This window comes from Coturnix japonica, chromosome 2 (genome assembly GCF_001577835.2).
Source record: "Coturnix japonica isolate 7356 chromosome 2, Coturnix japonica 2.1, whole genome shotgun sequence".
In the NCBI taxonomy this organism is placed as follows: Eukaryota; Metazoa; Chordata; class Aves; order Galliformes; family Phasianidae; genus Coturnix; species Coturnix japonica.
Window position 1 is genome coordinate 36,722,572 of NC_029517.1, and position 21,975 is coordinate 36,744,546.

Below are 21,975 nucleotides of genomic sequence, written 5' to 3' on the forward strand. Positions count from 1 at the left end.
ATTATTGAATGCTAAAAGTGCTGTGGTCCAGAATACCTGAGATATTTATGGTACTTCACCCAGTTGTCATTTTTAGTGTCTGAATGGTCTGAAAACAATCAGAAGAAACATTTAAGTCATGAAAAATAGATTCAGCATCTGTATATAGCTGTGCACAAGTATCTAGCAACAAGCATCTTAACCTGCCTCAAATTGACACCTATTACATCTGCTGTAGCATGCCAACATGATCCATGAATAACCCCAGCTATTACTCCAGAATGTGTCTGACACCTGAAATTCCACAGCATATGGATGATTTACTGCAGGAGGATTCAGTGGGCTTTTCTTTTTGAGGGAGAGAGAAGCAAGATAATAAATAGCAAGAAGATGCTGCATGCTTTTGCAGAGTGAGGAAAAGCACAATTGTGTTATTATAAAGTCATTACAGAAAATTAGCATCTGGCCTCAATTTCTCCTTCTTAACAAAAATGCACATCTGACAGAAAGGGAAAAAAAAAAAAAAAAAAAAAGCAGCATAGAAGGAATTTCTTGAATGAGGGAAATGTGTTAGAAACCTGTCAGTTCCCCAGGAAGGCTTTCCCTTTCACCAAGTAGAGGCAATTCCAAGCACAAATACAGGTTGGGCAGAGAATGGCTTGAGAGCAGCCCTGAGGAAAAGGATTTGGGAGTATCAGTTGATGGAAGACCCAGCATGAGCTAGCAATGTGCGTTTGCAAGCCAGAAGGCCAACCATATCCTGGGTTGCATCAAGAGAAGTGTGACCAGCATGTCGAGGGTCATGATTCTGTATCTCTCTTCTGCTCTCATGAGACCCCAGCTGAAGCATCCAGTTCTGGGGCCATCAACACAAGAAGGACTTGGAGTTGTTGCAGTGGATCCAGAGGAGGGCCACAAAGGTGCTCACAGGGCTGGGGCACTTCTATTATGAGGACAGGCTGAGGGAGCTGGGGCACTTAAGTCTGGGTGTACCTGCTTATAGTAGGGCTGTTGGAACTAGATGATCTTAAAGGTCCCTTCCAACCTAAACCATTCCATGATTGTATGATTCCATGATTCTTTGATTATATGATTCTATGAAATGAACAGTCTTGTAAACCTCAGTGGCCTTCAGATTAAGTTCACTGAGAGGGAACAGGCAGCACTGGACCAGCTTCCCTTGATTTGTCATTCATGTTCCTTTGAGGCAAACACAGTAGGGCAAAACTGGCTTGCAGGGACTCATTGAAATAAAAACTATACATGCTCAAGATGGCCTGTTCATATAAGAAGTAACTTAAATAGTGCTGGGAACATTCACATCTGTTAGTGTCACACCACACAGGTGCTACTGCTCCACATGTCTCCCATGCTCTTGTCTCACCTGGGCTCTTTGGCAGCCTTTATTGGATTGGTCCCAACATCTCTTAGAGGCTGGAATCATCTTCTGTGCTAGTGCTGCATATTGCAAGGAGATCCCTGAGACTACAGTGGGTGTCCAGAACCACTATCACAAGCAAACCATGCCTGCTGGAGGTGTGTAGGAAGTGCCCAGATCATGCTATTTAGTTTTCTTCAGCAGTCTCTACAATCTTGGTTAGCTTTGAATGCAAAGGTATCAGCTTTTTAATCATTGTGCTTCTACTGTGCTTCCATTGTGCTTCCAGGGCCGACCAGCAAGATGACAGCTTCCCATGTAACTTCTAGAGTTAAAGTTCTGTAAATTTACTTTGTCTGAGTTATCTCTAACTGAGATAATGTGGGTGAAACTGATATGAAGAAAGCAAAGTGGACTTTGGCCTTAAAGAAAGTATTCTACTTTTGAGAAGATAGGACTTGTGTTTCAGAACTATAGTCAGTCAGCACAAAATTGTGTGAAGAGTGACCAGCACCAAATGGTTCACAAAAAGAAAGGAGGAAGACATCTGTGGGGTAATTTGTCACAATGCATGCACGATTGTTGGATTGCTAAACTTTGAAAACTTTAATGCATGAAGTTTAGTATCCCTTCCAAAATATTTGTTACTGTGTCTTGGGCCATTCTTTTAGCTGCCTCTCTTTTTCTGTAGCCTGGTGTAGTCTTCACCTTGTGGCCATCATTTGGTAATGAGATCTACAGACTGTATCTGAAATTCTGGAGAGAAGTCCACCTTTTAGTTTTGTTTTCATCGTGAGACTAGGCAATCAGAATGATCTGTTCTATGTTATCTTCATCATTAATTACTTTGATATTGTATCTTGTACCAAAGTAAGCAAGCCAAATGTTACCACTTCTTCCCTTAACAGGACATTTCTTTCTGGGCCTTTAATCATTGTTATCACCCTTCTCAGAGGTTCTATTTACTATAAAATGCCCCTCGAGAGAAGAGAACAGTACTGGACACTGTATTTGAACTTCGGTTGCAACATTATACAACAGTACTGTGTCTCCCATCTCGTTCATCTTTCTTCACACATCTTCAAGACACTCACATTCTTCAACCTGCCTAGTAGATTACACGTCAGTTTTTCTTGCCCTCAATTAATTCCTAGAAATAAATAAAAGGCAGCAGAACAGGCCAACTTCATAAATCTTTATCTAATACTAGCAAGCCATTAGACCCGTGAGTAAATACTCCATCTGTTCCCAAAGAAACCACGGCATTTTCTACACTGTGTCAGCATCTACTGTAATATTTCTGCTCTTGGAGATTTCTTGAGTTTCCTCCAAAGATCCTGTATGTCTGCTTCTTCCTTTCTCTCCCCAAAGAAAAGCAAAGAAAATGTGCAACATGCACAGAAAACCTAGAATGGCAGCAGCCCCTACAGGAAATTGTCCCCCCTTCATCATTGGTTGAAACTGACCTATTTTAGGAAATAGGTCTAAAATAAGAGCAGACTACTAATGGCTCAGTAATAAGCAAGGTCAGTATGGAAGCTTCCAGCACTGTTTCTTGTTGTACCTTTGTCTTTTTCAAGCAACTGTTTCCTCCTAGCAATCTGGCATGTTAGTATCTATGACCTAGATTTCAGTTTATTTTTCACCTGATAAGTACGTGGAGACTCCAGGGGACATAAGGGGGACCAGCATAACCATTTCTTGCAGACGTGGCTCAAACAAAATTCACCTTGAAGTCCTTGTGTGCTTTGCCTCAGCGGAGACTGTACGGCTCACAAATGTTACTCTGATGCTCTGACTGCTGCTAATATGATTATGTGCTAAAGAGTTTAATTGGAAATTGTCTAGCTGGCTAGGAAGGAAAAAGGGAGGGAGGGGATGTGTGGGAGAAACACATTTGAAACATATTTGAAAATGCCAACTGGCTTTGCTTTGTTTGGAGCTGGTCAGGCAGAACGGTGGCACTGTGCAGCTAATCAGTGGCTCCTACTCCTCCAGAGAACAGCCAGCTCCCTTCACACTTGGCACACATGCAGCCCAGCTGAATACTCTTGTGTCTGCTTCTTCTCTTGGCAGAAGTGAAAGAGTATGAGCCCCCATTTGGCTCTAAAGTGCGAGAACATCCCTGCGTGGAAAGCATGAAGGATAATGTCCTGAGAGACAGAGGGAGACCCGAGATCCCCAGCTCCTGGCTTAACCATCAGGTAAGAGCACTACAGAGCCCACCTAGGTGCTGCCCAAAGCCTGAGCCTTAGTTCTATGTCCTGCTCAGCAGGAGGGGTCTCTTTTTGCGCTCATTCCTCTATCACATAGTCACACTGGTGCTGCCCATAGTTCAGACACCACAGTGCTCTGCATCATGCCGGCTCCCAAATCACTGGGATTTCTGCTGCCCACCAGTGTAATTTGAAAGTGACCAAATTAAAACAAAAAATAATAGAAACCTGAGACCCCACAGTCATCCAGACAGCCACAGAATAATTAGGGCCTTAAAGAATACTGCGTGCAGGCTCTGAAAGGTCAAAGAGAGCAGCTTTACACACGGGTTCCATCAGCAGAGAAAACAAAGCTCAGCACTTTTTATCACAGAGAAAAGTAATACTGGCATCCCAGCTGCTGGCAGGTTTAAGAAAATAGGAAGTGAGTCGTCAGCAAGTCTGTTTGTTTTTATTCAGGGCAGTGTAGTGTCAGTCATTGGCATGTTGGGAAGCTCTCTGTCAGCTTTCTCTGTTCTTACACATCATGGTGGCACTTCCTAGGTGATATTCGCAGCCCAACTTCTCAGTTGCTGAATGGAAAAGAGCCAAAAGCATGCATTCCTTAACTTCTGCTCTGAGCGGTTTTATCAGAAGAGATAAAATGAGAACCATATCAGAGAAGTGAGGCTTGGTCATTCCACTTATCAGTGAAATATGTTGAGTGGTCTTTACAGACAAAAGGAAAGCATCACAAACATTTATAAAAGCCAGGCAAACAAGATCAGCTGGTATTTCCATCAGGAGCAGTAACACTCCGTATTTTTTCATTCCAGTTGAAATGTTAAAATTGTAGTCTAACACTTAATTGGGAAAGGTCCTGTGAGTGGCTGTAATCAGTCATTCCTCCAACCAGGAGCAACGTATCTGCTCCCTAATGACTGCAGCAGAGTGCACGCCATTCCTGGACCTGTCATCTGCAATGAGCAGGGTTACTGAGGAGGGATGCTCTCACTGAGGAGGAGAGCTGTGTTTTGAGGGACATCTGAATACCTGATGTTGCCAGTACTGAAAGGCCTTTGACATTTCTATGATCTATAGCTACAGCTGTCTTCTAACTGATCTGTTGAACTGGGAAGGTTACATTCATGCTCAGGAGTACAGAATAGAAAAGACTGCAATTTTATATATATATATATATATATATATATATATTTAATTAAGTATGAACAGGTAAAAGTCATCAGGAGCTGACTGCAGCTATTTGTTTTCCACTAAGGCAAAAAGAAGTCCAAACCAGCAGCAAACGTGGAAATTTAGAAGAGCCCAATTAACAAAGCAGGAAAGAATCCTGAGCCAGGACACTGGGAAGGAAAAAGAAAATTGAAGAAAATGCTTAAGATTAGCAACAATGTGAGAACATTTCTGAGAATATCCCAAAGTCCTGGTCTTAACATGTCAAAAGAAATGAAGTAGTGTAGAGAACTGATTAGGGAAATAGAAGAACAACAGGAAGATCTGTAGTCAGTAGACTTGAGGACAGTACATTTTCTCAAGAACAAAAGGAAATCTAGCTTCGTACCAATCCATCACTGCCTGTCCTGCTTATGCTAATGCAGAGGTGGAAGTTGTCAGCAAATATTTCTGTTCTGCATTTGGGAAGAGTCAGATGACATACATGTAGTAGAAGATGATGAAGGCTCCAATGAAGCAGAAGTCACTGACACTTAGAAGAGGTCATGGGTATCGTTAAGTGGCCCAGAGACTTGTGTGCATTCAGGGCTGAGCTACTCCTGCAGACTCCACATGGCATGACAGTAGGAGCAGCGACGCAGCTGGTTGTGCCTTGGTGAGGGAGCACCAGCAGCTCCTTGCACATGTTAGGCTCAGGGTTCCAGCAGTGCTGGGGGCAGTTGGTGCTACCCACATTGCAAAACACAGGATGTCCTGCCAGCTGGGATGCATTGCCTGTGTTTGTGTGTGACTGGAGTGGGCACAGCTGGCTCCAGCAAGGTTCAGTTAAGAATCTAAGGCAGGAAGTGAATGTCCAATAACATGCTCCCAGGACATTTAGCGAAGGTGGATTTAATTCCCTTTGTCTGAATCCCTTCAGCGCTTTACATTGCGCTACCTACAATTGGGTGACGCATGGGCTTCAGCGGGGCTGTGACAGTTTGCAGCAGCTGAGGATCTGCTTTGAACTCCTCAGAAGCTGCTCTTACTGTAATAGCTCTTCCATATTCATTTCCTTCCTCTGCAGTCGTATTTTTGTAATGAACTCATTATTCATCATGATAAAATTCTGGAATGGATTTACATATTACATTTTTTCCCCCTTAATGAGATTTGTTGCACTATTGATTTCAAGTTAATGTTTAATATTTAATTTAATTTACTGCTTGTAATTTCAATGCCATCAGAAAACTAATGTTATTTGTATACAGACAGTAATGTTCTGCTATTAACATTGACATCAGTCAACATCACAATTAGGTAAATTATACAATTAATGTAGTGTTGTGAAATGTTATTTTTTTAAATAAGAAGTTTAAGATAAATCCCTTTTAATGGGCTCTTAGTGTCATAAAGCAAAACACACCATTTCCTGGCAAATACCTCATGTTTATAAAATGCATTACAAAGATGCAACTGTTTTTTTGCTCCTGTAAACATGTGCATCGGCATTGAAATGAAGGTTAAATAGTTACATCTGTGAGTGACATGTGTTTAAGTGTTTGTGGGACTGCGGCCCATATTTGCACACAGTTTTAGTTTGTCTGTGGAGAATTCATAAAGGCTGATGTCAGGACTGATATTGCTGGCAATCAGGATTCTGTTCAAAAAAAACCAGCACAAATAGGATTCAGCCATGCAAAGGGATGGGTTGAGTGGGAAGTTGTTATCTAGCTATTCTGATTGTATTTATTAGACCAAAAACTACTTTATTCTATTGGTCCAAACAAAAAAGTCTTTTATAGTGAGGAGGGTGAGGCACTGGAACAGGTTGCCCAGGGATGTGGTGGATGCCCCATCCCTGGAGACTTTCAAGGCTGAGCTGGATCAAGCCCTGAGCAACCTGGTCTAGCTGTGCATGTCCCTCACCACTGTGCTCTCTCTGTGTTCTCCACAGGGCATCCAGATGGTGTGTGAGACCCTTATCGAGTGCTGGGACCACGACCCCGAGGCTCGGCTCACAGCACAGTGTGTGGCAGAGCGCTTCAGTGAGTTTAAGCACCACGACAAGCTCTCAGGGAGAAGCTGTTCAGAGGAGAAGATCCCCGAGGATGGCTCTGTGACCACCGCCAAGTAGCATGCACCCAAGAGCTCCAAAATGGAGGGAGGTCGCTCCTAGGCACGTTACCTTGGCAGAGGAAGAAGTCACAATCAGTGCCTTGACTTGCTTCCTGGAGGACTGAGGCTGTCACTACTCCCTTTGAGCTGTGGTTCTGGGCAGGGAGATGTATGCATGGGAGTTATAAGCCAGGGAGTGGGTGTCGTACCCCAGCATAGGCAGCCAGTGTCATGTCATAGGAGGAGCTAAGTCTGTTAGCACTTCCTCAGGAAAAGAGATTTGAGAATAGCCAATAACATTATGCACTTTAATAATGCCTGTATATAACTATGAAATTGCTATTTTTATATATATATATATATATACATATCTATTAAAAATGTCTGTGTATGTATATATCTATCTATATATCTGTAAACAGCCATGCTCTGAAGAAAAGAGTTTAAAAAATGCTTGCAGGAAATTACCTGTGCATTAGAGATCCCTCCCCGTAGGGAAAGCTCCTGGGGAGGCTGGTGTATCAGGACACTAGCAATTGTGCACTAAGCACTCTGCCAAAAAGATGGGAACAGTGAGCAATAAGAAGATGGCTTTGAAGCATGTGCTGTACACAGCCAGCTGTGACCCAGGAGACGACAATTGCAACAGCAGTCTCATGGCAAAGAGACAGATCTGGCTTTGCAGTTGTTAACTATGTGCTCCTGCCTGCAGCGTGTTGCGGAAGATTCGGGGATGTCTTTGCCCTCTTGCCTTAACCCCAAGGTCCTCACAGCCTCCCACAGTGGGAGGGAGCGTGAGTAGGCTTGGTCCCTCCCACCTGTGTTTCTATGCAGAGGTCATTAGCGTTGCGTGTTTATTGCTTTGAGTTCATGCTGCTTGCAAGCAGGTTGCAAAATAGCAGCGGGATGAGATTTTCCCCTCCTCCCTTCCCCTCCCCCAAACCGCACACAACTGGACGCATCCAGCAGTAATCCAAGCAGATGTTTTATATTTGCTCTGCATTCTGAACACAGACTGTACTTATTTTTTCCCCTTCCCTTTTACCTTGATTGCATTGCTGTGAGAACAAATGACTTTTTCCTGGTACAGCATATCTAATTGCTTGACATACCGCAGCCTGACTCTGCTCCACGCTTTCTAGAGAAAAGTGAGAGACAACGCCCAGTGCCTTTGCTTTTGCACAGGGACCTTAGAGGGGAGGGAAGGCTCCATGTCATCAGGTTCATGGCATATCCTGCCCTCTTCTCTGCACTGTAGTGGGAATTTAGTTATCCACATTGTTTAGGAGGACAGTTGACGTATATAAACTCATACAAATGACAGCAGTGCATTTAATAATGCTAACAATTTTGTCTTCAGGAGATGTGCAGTCATTTTTCACTTCTTTCTTCTGTTGGCTTGTAAGTGGGCTGTGGTAACCAAGAGCTGAGCACAGTGCAGTCCCATACAGGACCGTGTCCGGTGCAATTCACTGAACACCTTTGACAGATAAACATTGATATCACTTTAGAAGATATTGCCAAGTAAGTCAATAGGAATCATGCTCATTTAAATAGGAGCTTAGACTGACCAGCAGTGAAAAATACTTCATTTCAAACGTTATTCCATCCCCTTTCATTTCATTTTAACCAGACTGCTCCGAAATATTTAAACAGAGAAGAGCAAAATCTCAGCAAGTACAGCAGGATTGAGAGGACATCATGTCAGATTTGAGGGGAGAGGGACTTGCATTTCCAACAAGAAAAGGGAAAAAAAAAGCAAGGAAGCGATGCAGCTGCGGGGCCACTGCCATCTAGTGAGGCACTGCTGCGGGCTGCACAGCAGGGCTGGCGGGCTGGGGGTGGCCGCGGCCTCTTTCTCTCCCTCCACCCACATTGAAGGTCAGGGAATGGCATCCAGAGGTTACTGACAGTACTGACATTTATTTCCTTTTGTTGTTTTGTCGGTTCTTTTTTTACTACTACATGTAAAGGAATGGATTTTTTTTTTAATTCTCTTAAGGAATACTTCACCTGTACATCATGTATGAAATAGGAATGTGAACGTTATATACTCTTCTTTATCGAACGTTTCAAGCACTTAACTTGCTTTGTAAACAGTGTTTGGGGGGGTGGGAGTTGGGGGGGACTTTTTGACCTTGTTGTTTTGTATAAACCTAATGTTTATTTCAGCAAATAAAATAACACCGACTCAAATTTGTCTTTCATCTCTGGAGCATCCAGAACAAGGAGGGAGCTCTTGCTATAAATGATCCCTATCCTAAAAGGATGTGTTTTCATCCCTTTTCACCAGATGCCAGGATGTCCAGCTGCCACTGCACGTGTCCCTCTGCTGCCCTCCTGATGAGCACCAGCAAAGGGATGCAGAGTGACCATTCCTTTGCCATGTAAAACCTTCTCTGGTTGCAGGGAGGGGAGAAAAGCAGGCTCACAGCTCACTCTCTGCTAATGTTAGCTCAATCCGAAGTGCAGATGAGGTCTTTGTTAAACCTCGGTCCTTTTGGTGCTGGTATTAAAAGAGAGCCAGAAGACAGCACACTACATCTGTGTCACAGGGAAGGGTGTGATTAATGTGCTTGTGCCGCACGGCTTCTGCGCTGCGCTCAGACCACTCAACCAGCTGCCCCTCCTGTGCAGGGCATGCACAGAGCATGAGAAAACAATGAGTATGAGAAGAGCTGGATACCTCTCTCAACAGCCCCCCAAAAACTGTTTTTCTGAGAGAGCTGGATCTGTTCAGCCTGGAGAATAGAACGCTGCTGGGAGACCTGAGAGTGGCCTTTCAGTATCTAAAGGGACGTGTAGGTAAGGAGACAGTCTCTTTATCAGGGACTGTAGTGACAAGGCAAGGGGAAATGTTTTCAACTAAAAGAGGGGAGATTTAGATTGGATATAGGGGAGAATTTTTTCACAATAAGGATAGTGAAGCATTGGCACAGGTTGTCCAGAGAGGTAGTGGGTGCTCCATTCCTGGAGACACTCAAGGTCATGTTTTGAGGAACCTGATGTAGCTGTACACATCCCAGATCCTTGCAGGGGGGTTGGACTGGATGGCCTTTAAGAACCACTTTCAACCCAAATCACTCTATGATTGTATGATTTATTTTGAGCTGTGCCCTGCCCAGTGTCACAGTGTCCTGCCCCAGCTATGGCTTTGTCCTACTCACCTCTCACCGCTCCCCACTGCTAGCCATGCATTGTGCAAAGATCTTCAAGCCCTGACATCCTGTTTACATTGGATTAAAGTCAACATCTTTTTGGTGTGACAAGGCAAAAGAGTGTTGCGGAAACAAATACAAATTGCATTAAAAAATGTAGCAGGCAAACTACAGAGACCTTTCAGGCTTGAAATACACAATATCTGTGAAATAAAGCATGCTATCTATCATCAATTTTTCATTTTTGGTTAAGTCATTTGCCCACTTTCTTATCCTAAATACGGTATTCAATACTTTTCTGTGAGCAGCTCTTAAATAGCATAGTCATAGAATCAATCACAGAGTCATAGAATCAATCACAGTCACAGAATGGCTTAGGTTGGAAGGGACCTTAAAAATCATCCAGTTCCAATCCCTATGCATGTCAATCAGCATTTTAGCACCAGGGTACACAGACAAACTGCACTGCAGAAAGCTGTTCTTGGGGTTATTACTGACCCACGCAGAGGTCTAAACTAGGATAGCCAAGTGTCCTAGCTCTGTGTTAACCTGATTGCACAACTCCCAGTGCAGAAGGGATTTCACTCCTGCTCAGCAATCTCCAGCTGTTAATGGAAAAGCCACAAACAGTGGAAAAAAAACACGCCCCAGCTCCTAAGGGGGAAAAAAAACAGCAAGAGAGACATTAAGGTATCATTATTCTGAATGTTCCTGGAAACAAACTGGGCTGTGTGTCCCGCACCTGCAACAATGTCCTCTTGTCACGCCAGCTGTGCTGGGACCCAAAGGCTCCCTTTGCTTTCAGAGGAACGCTGATTAATGCATTTCCTGAGCCCCAAATCCTTCTCTTGCTTATTTTTTTTATTCCTTTTTTTTTTTTTTTTTTGGTAATATTTTTGTAATAAAATGCCCATGGCAATTTTTCCCTCCAGCCACAAAGAAGGTGGAACAGAACCTGCTTCAATCCATCTGCCTGTGGCTCCTGAATGTCATTTGGCTGTGTTCATACCACCCTTATTACTTGGCAGAAATTCTTGCAAGTGGGTTCATACCATGTGCACGGTCAGAAGGCTCTGGTGGGTGCCAAAACTTCTGGTCTCAACCCAGAGCTCAATATAGGTAGAAGTGATGCACCTTGTTGCAGGATGCTGGTGTGCTATCAGCTATATGTGTGCTCCTGGGAACATCCAGGGCCCACTAGGCTTCTTTGGCCTGAGTCTGTGGTGTGCCCTGCCAGCTGCCCTGAGCCCATTGGCTCACAGTGCCCATACCAGCTTCCACCCAGCTGTGACCTCAGGCAGCTGAGAGACCTTAATCCTGGGCAGGAAGCTGAGGACAAAGCCAGCGGTTTGTTGAAACACAGCCAAATTGAGAGGCTCCTGGGAGGGCAGAGCCCGGGAAATAGATTTAAATCTGTTGAATAATGAATGCTCTGAGCGCTGTCTAATCACTTCATGAAGAGGCAAAGGCAAAAGCCAGCTCATAAATTATCTGTTGCAGAGTATTTTCTTGGTTTTAATGAGGACAAACCAATCTCTTCGGACAGTTGCATTTATGTAGCTAAAGTTTTGAAAAAATAAAGCAGTCAACTGATTGAGGAGGCAGGGTTGAACACAGTGATCCTCAGACAAGCTGCCACTGAAACCCGCAAAGCCAAGCTTCCTGATATTTCTGCCCAGCTTCAGCCATCCCTTGGCTGACTTAGAATCACAGAATGGCCTGGGTTGAAAAGGACCACAATGATCATCAAGTTTCAACCCCCCTGCTATGTGGAGGGTCACCAGCCAATGCCCAGAGCAGTTTCATCTGGAAGAGGAAACGGGGACCAATTCATCTCTCATTTTCCAGCAAGGAAGCCCAGGCCACCATCTCCCAGCTGTGCGCCCACCATGGGCATCACACACCAGGTACCTCCATGGGGGCCATGCACACTGCTCACTTTTTGCCCCGAAGTCAGCCCACTGGGCTTCCTCTCACAGGAGCATCCCTCTGTGTTTCCTGGATGTGGTGAATAGTGTCTAGTGTCTTTCTGTTTCTCAGATAGTAGACAGGATAAATCTCTTCTGGGATAAACATCTGTCTGTCTGCCTGTCTGTGTCTGCAAATATTAAGCACGCAAAGGCTAGTCTTTATATGCTGATTTTCCTGTAAACATATGCAAAGACATAGAGGGTTTCTGCAGTGATCCATCCAGGTTGCTCTGACCATCCAGTAAAATAAGATCATAAATACATCAATATTAAATCGGAATGCATGCGCTGGCAGTGTATGAAGAATGCCTCCCAGTCTTGTAGACTCAGCAATTGCTGTGAAAATACGAGGCCTGCTCTGGGCTGCTTCTGTGAATCACTGTGATGATCACTTGAAAATCGTTTAAAGCGAAACACACCATTTTTGAAAGAGCAAAGCCTTTTGTGCAGGGTGTATGAATGCCGGCAACAACAGAAACAGTTTCATCTTTCTTTCCTCTAACAACACTAAACTGAAGGCTTCCAGGGAAGGGCTCCAGTGAGAAAACCCAGAAAGCAGCTACTCCCAGCCCCAGGAGGAAGCACTATGTGATGCTGCCCCAAAGTGCTGCCCCAAGAAGGCTATGCAGGTTCACACAGTGCATCCCAAACATCCCATCCATAGCAAAGGCACTCAGCCAGTGGAAGCTGTAATTGCTGACATTTGCAGCCAGTGCTGTTTCTGAAGGGTGAGCTTTCCTCTGTGGGTGAAATTGAAGCCAGGGAACAATCCTCTTCAACCAAGGTGATTGCTGTCCATTAACCATACCGTGTTCTTGGAGGCAGAAGGAGGCCACTTATAGCCTTAATTAGCTAAAAGGTTTTGAGCAGGACATAAATCTCACCCCAGGACTTTTAATTTTCCTGTTGTTAATCCTTGCACTTTTTCATGCAGCCTTACTCGTGCTTTTGCTGCAGCTAACCCCCCTTTGAAGACCAGGAGCAACACTTCCACCACACTCCAATGTCACCAACACTTCAGCATTGTCAGCGAGGAGGAGTCTGCAAAAGCATCGTGCATGGGATTAGATTGGCATCTTCTTTGGGATGCTCTGAATGGCACAGCAAAGTGCTCCCCTGTTTCAAGGCACTAATGGCATCTCCCACCAAGAGCAGGTTGTTCAGCCCAAGTACTTCTGGAGAGGATATATAAGTCTTACTGAATAAAAAAAAGAAGAAGGCAAGTTCATTTCACTGCAGGAATGCTAACATTTGTGAATGTATATGTCTTGAAATCACTTCTGGAATGGTAGCTTTTAAGGAACCAATCTAAACCAAGCCAAAGGAAATGGAAAAAAAGGATTTAAATTAACTTACTTCATCCATTTATAAATTGTTTAGGTTAATCACAGAAAACCAAACAGGATTCGGCTGTACTTAAACACAGCCTTTGCTCTTGTGTAAATTGTTTACTATATTCATAACACACAACCAGACAAAATTCATTCCTGAGCTGGGGAACAGTCTAATTTGGTTTTATTAGGTTTAGAGAAAAATGTTTTGGCAGAAGATTCACTTTAGGATGTAAAATACTTTCCTATTTCTCTTAAGAAAATTCTCCCAAAAGAGATGCAGCAGATTCCCTCCAACATCTCTGGATAAGTAAAGTGGTCCGAAGACTGAGAACAGCACAGGCTCTTCCGTGGGCTTTTCTCTCCATGACTGCAGAGGGAACCAGCAGGGAACCTCACAAAGGGATCTTAAAACAGGCAGAGAAAAGACCTCTTTTTTAAATGTCTTATGCAAATATCTGAGGAAATAGCACTCCTGCATTGTCTGATCAAGCTAAATACTGCAGGATGAGAGCAATGGCTTTCTCTTCCAGTTCTGGAGTTTTGAGGAAGAAAAACTTAAGAACATAATAGAAAAGAAAAACCTTCAGGAAAAAACTTCACAATGGCAAGGAAATGTGGCTGAAAATGCCAAAATGTTTGGTACTTGTGTGGTTGTATCAGCCTTCTTTTGAGGCTGGATCAGCCCCTGGGCAACCTGGTAGAGCTGTGCATGTCCCTGTTCACTGCAGGGGAGTTGGACTAGATGGTCTTTGAAAGTCCCTTCCAACTCTAAAGATCTCTCCAACTCTATGACTCTCTCTAGCTACAATCAAGCAATTAAAGATAACTTTTTAAGCTAGACCAGGGTAACAGTAGCATAGAAAATTTTGCGTGTATTGCATTGTTTCAAACCTGCTGAGCTGGGTGAAATTCCTCCCTGGTTTCCAAAAAGGATTAGCAAAAGCAATTTTAGATCCCTTTGTGCTTATCCTCGCACTTGTCCAGGGTAAAAGTCAGCATGGAGTAGTCACGGTTTGGTTTCCTGCTGAGCAGTAGCCCTTGTAAATGGAGAAGATACAGTAAACATCTTGAGCTCAGAAAGACTTTCGACATTGCCTCAAATGCCATTCTTGTTAGCAAACGAGGGAAGTGTTGTCTAAATTCAAGTAAGGAGTGGGCGCAAATCTGGGTTGAAAGACATAATAATTATCATGTACATCCCTACGAGCTTCTCAGCGCTGCTCCACAGTGACCTGGGTCTATCCCTACTCAGTATTTGAAATAGTAGCCTAGGTGATAGACTGGAACATGTGCTTATTAAATTTGCAAGCATTATTGTGCTGCACGAGGCTGCAAGCATGCTGCAGGATGGAATTTCAATTCAAATTGCTCTTGACAGATTGAATAAGTGCTTTGAAAAAGCCTGATCCTCTTCAGCAAGAACACTTAAACAGGAGTAATTACGTCTACAGCCATCTGATGGGGAAAAGCCATGCAAAGCAGTTAGCCACGGTGCTGTGGTGGGCTGAGTGAAACCCAAATCTAGCAAGAGTCAGTAGTGACTTGCTGCTACATAGGAAGGCAAGCATCACACTGCGATGTATCAGCATCAGTGGTGGCTGAGAGACACACCAAGTTTCCTTGCCTCTCTTTGAATCCCTGGTAAGGTCACAGAGGACTGCTCTGGCAGTGGTCTTTGAACACACAGAAGCTGCAAAGAGGACAAATGCATCATCTCAAGAGTGGTTGTATCCCCAGGTCAGAAGGGAAAATAAAGGTAAGCCATTAAGATAACCTCACAGGAAGACTTCAGGGTGTCCAGAATTTGAGATAATGAGTTATAGGCTACACCATCTCTCCGGTATCACTGATCCCACATCAGGATGGACAGCACAGCATCTTGATGGCATCTTGGGTTCCTTTCCTGCCAGAGGGGCTGCAGTTCTCTGTTCTCTCTTTTGTCTCAGGCTCCAAGGGTGTGACTCCAGGGAAGACAAGAAGCCAGAAAATTTGTTCTATGGGAATTTCAAAATGTATGGGACTATGAGAATAGGATGTCCTCTTCCATTGATAACCATAGAACAGTGGTGTTTCTCATGGAAAGGAAAGTATTCTTTAAAACAGTCGTTTTTATTGCTTCAGAATAAAATCAAGCCTGAAATCAGCGTTCTGAGGCCATCCAATTTAAATGTGGCCAGCATGCTGCTGACAACACTTTCAGTCTTGGTGAAGAGGTAATGTTAGAACTCATTGCTCAGCTGAAGGGCTCTCTGGGATCTGTGGGACTCAAGGCACCTCAGCTCCCCATTGCTCAGCCAAACCCTGGATGCCCACATGCAACAGTGTCACCGTGGGGTATCCACCATGGCAACATGTCCCTGTCACCATGTAGGCATTATGAAAGGATTGCCATTAGACTGCATTATCACTCTGCAGGTATTCCTTAGTGTCCATTGAAATCCAATAATTTTCACAGAAAACTTGGCCTGGAGCAAAGCAGTATTTTCTGTCATCTGCCACATATGCATGTCCAAATATGCTCATTGGAAGAGACACCTTTTGGTTTCAGAAGTTTATTACCAGAATAAAAACCAATAGATGTAGCACAATGCCAGGCAGCACTGCTCTTCAGTGCTGTAAAACCCATCAATGATGTCATAGCTCTTCAGTGCCCACAGCTTGTGAAAACAGACCTGGGGGCTGCAGGCCTGGAATCACCGCCAACCCCATGCCCAGCTCAATTTTTCCTGCTGCTGAGTTCCATAGGAGGGCTCGTTCTGCTTTGATGTTTAGCACCTCATTTTTTGGCTGACTTTATTAATGTGGCACTTTTAGGCTTAGCTTAAAAAGTGTTCATGCAACCTTCACATCCACATCCACAGTGCAAGTTTTCATCAGTAAAGCAGAGAAACTAACATTTCCCTCTGCCACACTTTGTTTTAGTTTCCCAAGGCCATGCTGGTCTCCCCTGTTGTATAGAGTACAGCAAAGCTCTGATCATGGTGTTGACATAGTTGTGACAGCAGCAGTGGGTGACAATCATCTCAGCATCGAGAAAAACCCATGGCTGAGACAGAGAAGGCAAACACCACTCCAACATACCACCCTGAATGTTGCTTTTGGTCCAGATTTCAATCTTCCCCCTTCTGCTATGCTGACATTTTCCCCACGATGCCAAATACAGAAAAACTCCCTGCAAATAAACTGTAGTTTGCAAGCACAAGAAAGGGGTACAGAATCAGAGGAAGAGCAAAAAATCCTTTCCACCTGGAACAAAAAGAACAGGCTGGATAACTGTAGCTGCCAGTGCCAGTGTCTGCCAGCTCCAGGGAGTCACTTCCCAGAATGATGGGCAGAGTGAAAGCTTCTTGGAAGAGCAGCTTTGTGCTGTGCAAAGGACAGTACAGACCACACAATCCCAAAGGCAGATGCTCCGTTCCGTGGGCCTCTGCTCCTTCATGGCAACTGCCTTCATCACAGTTTCCATTTTTAAGAAGCCCTGTAGAAACTATTGCTCTCCAAGTTACTTACGAGAAAGAAATTACTTCATCAAAACAGAACATGTGTTCAGCAGACTTTGGAGGGGCCATGCCTGTCACTTTCTGTTATTTCCCTTACGTGATCAATTGTACTTTGGATGTATGTGAGCTTACAGTGGTCATCTCTGGTGGACTTTTTCAACGTGGCCCTTTCAGTTTCTCTTTATCCTGTTATACACAAAACCATTACCATGTTACAACGTCTGGGGTTTTCTTTAAGGTCTTCTCTGGTATCCGCGGGTGGACTGTGATATGTTGGGGCAGACAGCTGCAGTGTTAGGGTATACAAGAGTTCTGAGGTGATTCTATAATGGGCGCTATCATCTCACCATGCTGCTCCTGCAGCACCGCTTTGCAGCGCATTCATGTAAATTAGATTTTAGCAAAGGTTAATTGCTCCCATTACCCATTGTTTCCTATTGTGGGTTTGCCTTGAAACCTTTGACGTTCTCTTCATTGTACCTCTCGCTGTGCAAATTTCCTTGTTTTGTTTCTCAACGTAATTTTTAGATGATTATTGTGTAGTTACAGAATTAGAGTAATAACATCTAATTGTACGTCTGAAGCAAAAACATATAATTGTGGGAGACTACGTTCAATTTAAAGGAAGAAAACCTCTCCGCCAGGGTTTCTCATGGTTTTCACGGTGCGCTTGCCAGGCATCGTTGCTTCGATTGCATCTAACCTGCAATTAGCGTGTACAGATGCATTATTTCAAGATGCAACAGTAGCTACTATACTATATACAGCACCTACAAACTCAAACAATGCACCAGCAATTAGCAGTTCTGGCAAAGGAAGAAGGGCCATCATGTGAGCGGGCCTTACTTAGAACAGATCTCCTGGATGAACACACTTCACTGTCCTGTTGATGGCCCATCAGCAGCCAACCTGGAAGAAAGGCCATGAAGATTTGGAGCAGTTAAAAACTGGGCATTAAAACTACACTTTGTAGTGTAGTGTCAGCTTTTCGCAGAGCTTGTATGTGATATAATAAGAGACAGGAAGCTGAGCATTAAATATTGCTGAATTCTCCTCCTCCTCTGTATTTAATACTTCATATCAGTTTGTTGGTTGTTTGGGTTTTTTTAAGTCTGATCATGCTACCCAAGGGTTTAAAAATAAAAACAATAATAAAAATAATTTGAGAATGATTGAATGCTGGAATATGTGTGCATGAAGAAATCTTGGACGCATAACCTCTTGCATGGCATTCTATAAATTCAAGTTTCTTCTTTTTTTACACTTCTCTTAAAGGAAAGATATTTCTTGATGTTTAAGGGTCGAATGTTATTTGGAAAGCATCTTCATACATCACTCAATGATACAAATGAAAACACATTCCAATTCAGTCTTACAGACACACAGAGAAACCCGATCTTCAACATGAGCCTTGAGTAAATAAACCGAGATGTTCCAAGTGCCAAACTGATATTGATACTGATACTGAAAAGAAACATCCCAGTCCAGCAAGGGTTTCCAGTCACATTAGTTGGAGCAAGAGGCACTAAAATAATACGAAGTAGACTCTATTGATTAGTATTAATCTTTCACAGGAAATTGTATTAGAAGTCCTGAAAGTAGGACTGCTCACTTTAGGCATGATGATTTGTGAGTGACGTTGTACACAGATCCAGCACAAAATGCCCAAAGTTCTCAGAAGATGCATCCATATAACTGACAGAAATAACTACCTCAGCATCCCTACTAAGTATTTACTTCCTTTCCTAAAGCTTCGTATTGAAAAAAGATATTATTAAAAGTGGACACATAAAATTACAAAAAAAAAAACCCAACACCAAATCAGCCAGAGGATCTGTTCATACACTGATTTATATCTGCACTCCTCTACTTTCACAATTGGCTTAGAATCCTGAGCAATGGTACTTCTCAGTAACTACGAGTGGGAGGGAGCTCATGGGCCAATCCCATGCAGTTAAACAAAGAAAAGAAAGAAGAAAAAAAAGAAAAAGAAAAAAAAAGCTATTTCTTCAAAAATAATTTAGCTTCTGCATTTGAAAGCAACAGCAAGATAAATGGTGACACATTTTCATCCAAGATGTTTATTAAAGATGATAGGGGCACAGCACACAGATAAACCACATCCTGAAGCATGGTTAAGCTAGGTTTTACATTCTAAAGCTGTGCAGGCAGCTTGCTGTTTCTCCATCTGGAGAGCTCATTGGTACCTCTCTTGTACATATCTCTGCAGTTCTAGATTGATAAATGACAAACACAGCCTGCATTTATATGGGTGTAATTTACTTCACTTTTTATTAAAATCATCAGCTACAAAATAGCCATTTCATACATACCAATCCTAAATAAGCAACTATGAAAAAAATTGTGTTAGTCCTGAAATGAGACCACTATACTGAGCGCAATGGACATGATAAAGGGTCAGAAACATGAGAAGATATACAGACATCAGATAAGGCACATGCATCACACTGGAAGGTTAAACCATACCTTTGAAGACACTGGTGCACATGTTGATCTGAGACACGCTTTCTGCAAACACTGAGAAAGTTCAATTTTCCCCTCATTTACAAAAAGAACTATAGCCAATGCTGACACAGGATAAACTGCTACTGCAGCCCAACACGTGCCAGAAGTACCACAGAATCTGGAAAAAGAAAAATGTGCTAACACGGAAAGATACAACACTTCTTTGATAGCAGTGGTGTCACAAAACACCAGGTCAAACTTTTAGCTGATGGCAAGTGACACGCTTCCTCTGAGTCAAAAATTAAGTACTCACTAAGACTCTGGATAACAATAAAAGAATCCTGACACCATATCCTGTCTTTCCCTTCAAGGACACAAAAGAAAAAGTGAAGGGTTAACAGTCCTATCCACCTTAGGAAGCAACAGAGAAGTCATCGCATCCATCTGGCATCCCTTACCATGCTCTGCATTCCACCCAGAGTGGCTGGGAAGCAAAATAAGTTTTGTGGGCCCTGAATTTAGTTATGTATATTACAAAACCATAACAACAGGTATTATACCCAGAAGCACTAGGCAGTAAATGATAAAGCATTCTGCAATTATTACAGTGCAGAATCAAGGGGCCACGTTGTGCCATTTATTTTCATGTTAATATCAATGTGGAGTTCAGCTTAACATCCAGTGACTCACTATAATAGCAACAGAATAATCACTTCCAGGACACTGTGAAAGACATCTGTCAAGTTCTGCAGTTTTGACTCTTCCTCCTATCTACTGCTCTGGCAGTGTGACCTCCTAGGTTATCATGACCCTGCTAAACTTTCTGTACCATCATCCTGGAGGTGAGAAGTAGGAATGTCACGCGATGATGGATCCTAGTACAATGTAGGAAATGAAAATATAAAAGCATTGTGTTTAAAGACAACTTTCAGCAATACATCACAGCAGAAAGCTTTGCATTGGTCAGTGCTACCTCAAATACAGAATAAAGAACAAACATCAAAATGATAAAGTAAGCATGTGTTGATCAGACGATGTTATTCTCATTAACCTTCTGCTTCTTCATCCCAAGAAACACATTTCTAGCTTTAGAAAACTGCCCCTTTTAAAGCTAGAATGACAACAAATCAAAAGGATACTATAATTCTCAACACAAATACAAAGTTTAGAACTTAACTTTGCAACGTAAGATTAACAAAAAATACTTGGATGGCTCCCATCATAAGGACAGATCGGCTTTCACTGATCACCTCCATGTTGATTTCAGTGCCAAAGTATAAATTATGCACTGATAATGAGAAATCAAGTCATCTCAAATCTGTAGGCAAATATAGATTGACAGTGAAAACTGACACTTTTCTATCCTTTTAACATATAGTCACCACATTTAAAAATACATCTCTTTCACGTAAATATACTTTTTTCATCTGTTATAATTTTAAAGTGCATCTTAATCCATTAAATAAATATTTACGCTTTAAATATAGTTTGGAAATTATAGATGACTCCTGTTACCAAAGAGGTAAGAATTTCTCAGACACTTCCAATATTCTCAGCTCTGCTATTGCAGTGTAGGCAATGTTGGCAAACAATGACCAGACCCAAACATTTGATTTCACAGAATCACAAATCATTCAGTTTGGAAGGGACCTTAAAAGGTCATCTAGTTCTACTGTCTCAAGGTAGAATCAAGGTCACTGTTGACTCCTGGGGGCTTTGTCCAGCCAGGTCCTTCAGACTTTAAGGACGGTGACAGCACAGCCTCACCAGGCCCTCGTTCTACTGCCTCATGGTGATCACAGTGGAAAATCTGGGCAACTCACCTAATTAGAGGCCTTGAGGAGCTCTTCATTTAAGTTCACAATTTCCAGTCTTGTCAGTGTAAATATCAGCCAGGTCTCTACTCTTAAGCTCATACCAAACTAAAATATTGACAGAGTAGACAGAGTACTAATGAGCGTTTTAAAGCTCACTGAGCTATATTTGCTACTAACAGTAACTTCAGAGGAGTATTGCCTGCCTATATAAGCAATCAGTCTGAGCTACGCAGGCACCCCATGAACAGCAAACTTCTGGGATACAGACACCATTTTCAGAAGTGCTCCCTGTTCCAGGAAACACTTCCCAGAATGGCGGTGGTGCTGCAGGCATTGCTCTGTCCCAGCCCCCATCAGCAAATACTTTCCTGTGGAGGGGTATTCTACCTGCAAAACTCTGAACGTCACAATGTTAAATGATAGTTTCCAAACTATACGTCAAGCTTTTTACTACCGTTCACAAAATAGCACCAGAACACTGCCGCCATTCTGTCACCATAATTATCACACACAAGCAGTGCCTGGTGCTGTAGAGCTACAGCTACAAGTCCTTGGCAAGCAGTTCTATCTCATCCAGCAGAAAGTCCATGTCCTCTCGACTCACTTGCGGGCTGATCACCACCTGGCGGAAGAAGTTGACTTTGCCTTGGTTAGGCTGGTACCCAAGCATCATGCTGCCCTTCTTCATCATCCTTTCTTTAACTACGGGAGCAACCTGAAAACAGAGGAACACAAGTGTTGTCACCCTCAGAAATACAGCAGATCTGTACAGGAACTATTTTATGCCTTACAAAGATTTTTTGAAGAGCCTGAGTTTTGCACCCCGTTGCTGCCTCCCAGCTGGCTGCCACAAAAAAATATTACAGTTCAAACCATAAGAGTTAGAG

The 21,975-nt window shown here is 43.0% G+C and overlaps 2 protein-coding genes across 2 annotated transcripts in view; one reads left to right on the top strand and one right to left on the bottom strand.

Moving 5' to 3' along the window:
- TGFBR2 (transforming growth factor beta receptor 2) overlaps positions 1 to 8,585 on the top strand; it is a 62,848-nt gene extending 54,263 nt beyond the window's left edge. Inside the window, exons 6-7 of the mRNA XM_015853978.2 lie at positions 3,434 to 3,561; positions 6,683 to 8,585. Of these exons, the coding sequence (XP_015709464.1) occupies positions 3,434 to 3,561; positions 6,683 to 6,862 (308 nt within the window). The 3' untranslated portion in view covers positions 6,863 to 8,585. The remainder of the gene's footprint in view (positions 1 to 3,433; positions 3,562 to 6,682) is intronic.
- Positions 8,586 to 19,078: 10,493 nt separating this feature from the next.
- The window catches only part of GADL1 (glutamate decarboxylase like 1), an 82,360-nt gene continuing 79,463 nt past the window's right edge, over positions 19,079 to 21,975 (bottom strand). The window contains exon 15 of the mRNA XM_015854006.2: positions 19,079 to 21,803. Coding sequence (XP_015709492.1) covers positions 21,630 to 21,803 — 174 coding nt within the window. The 3' untranslated portion in view covers positions 19,079 to 21,629. The remainder of the gene's footprint in view (positions 21,804 to 21,975) is intronic.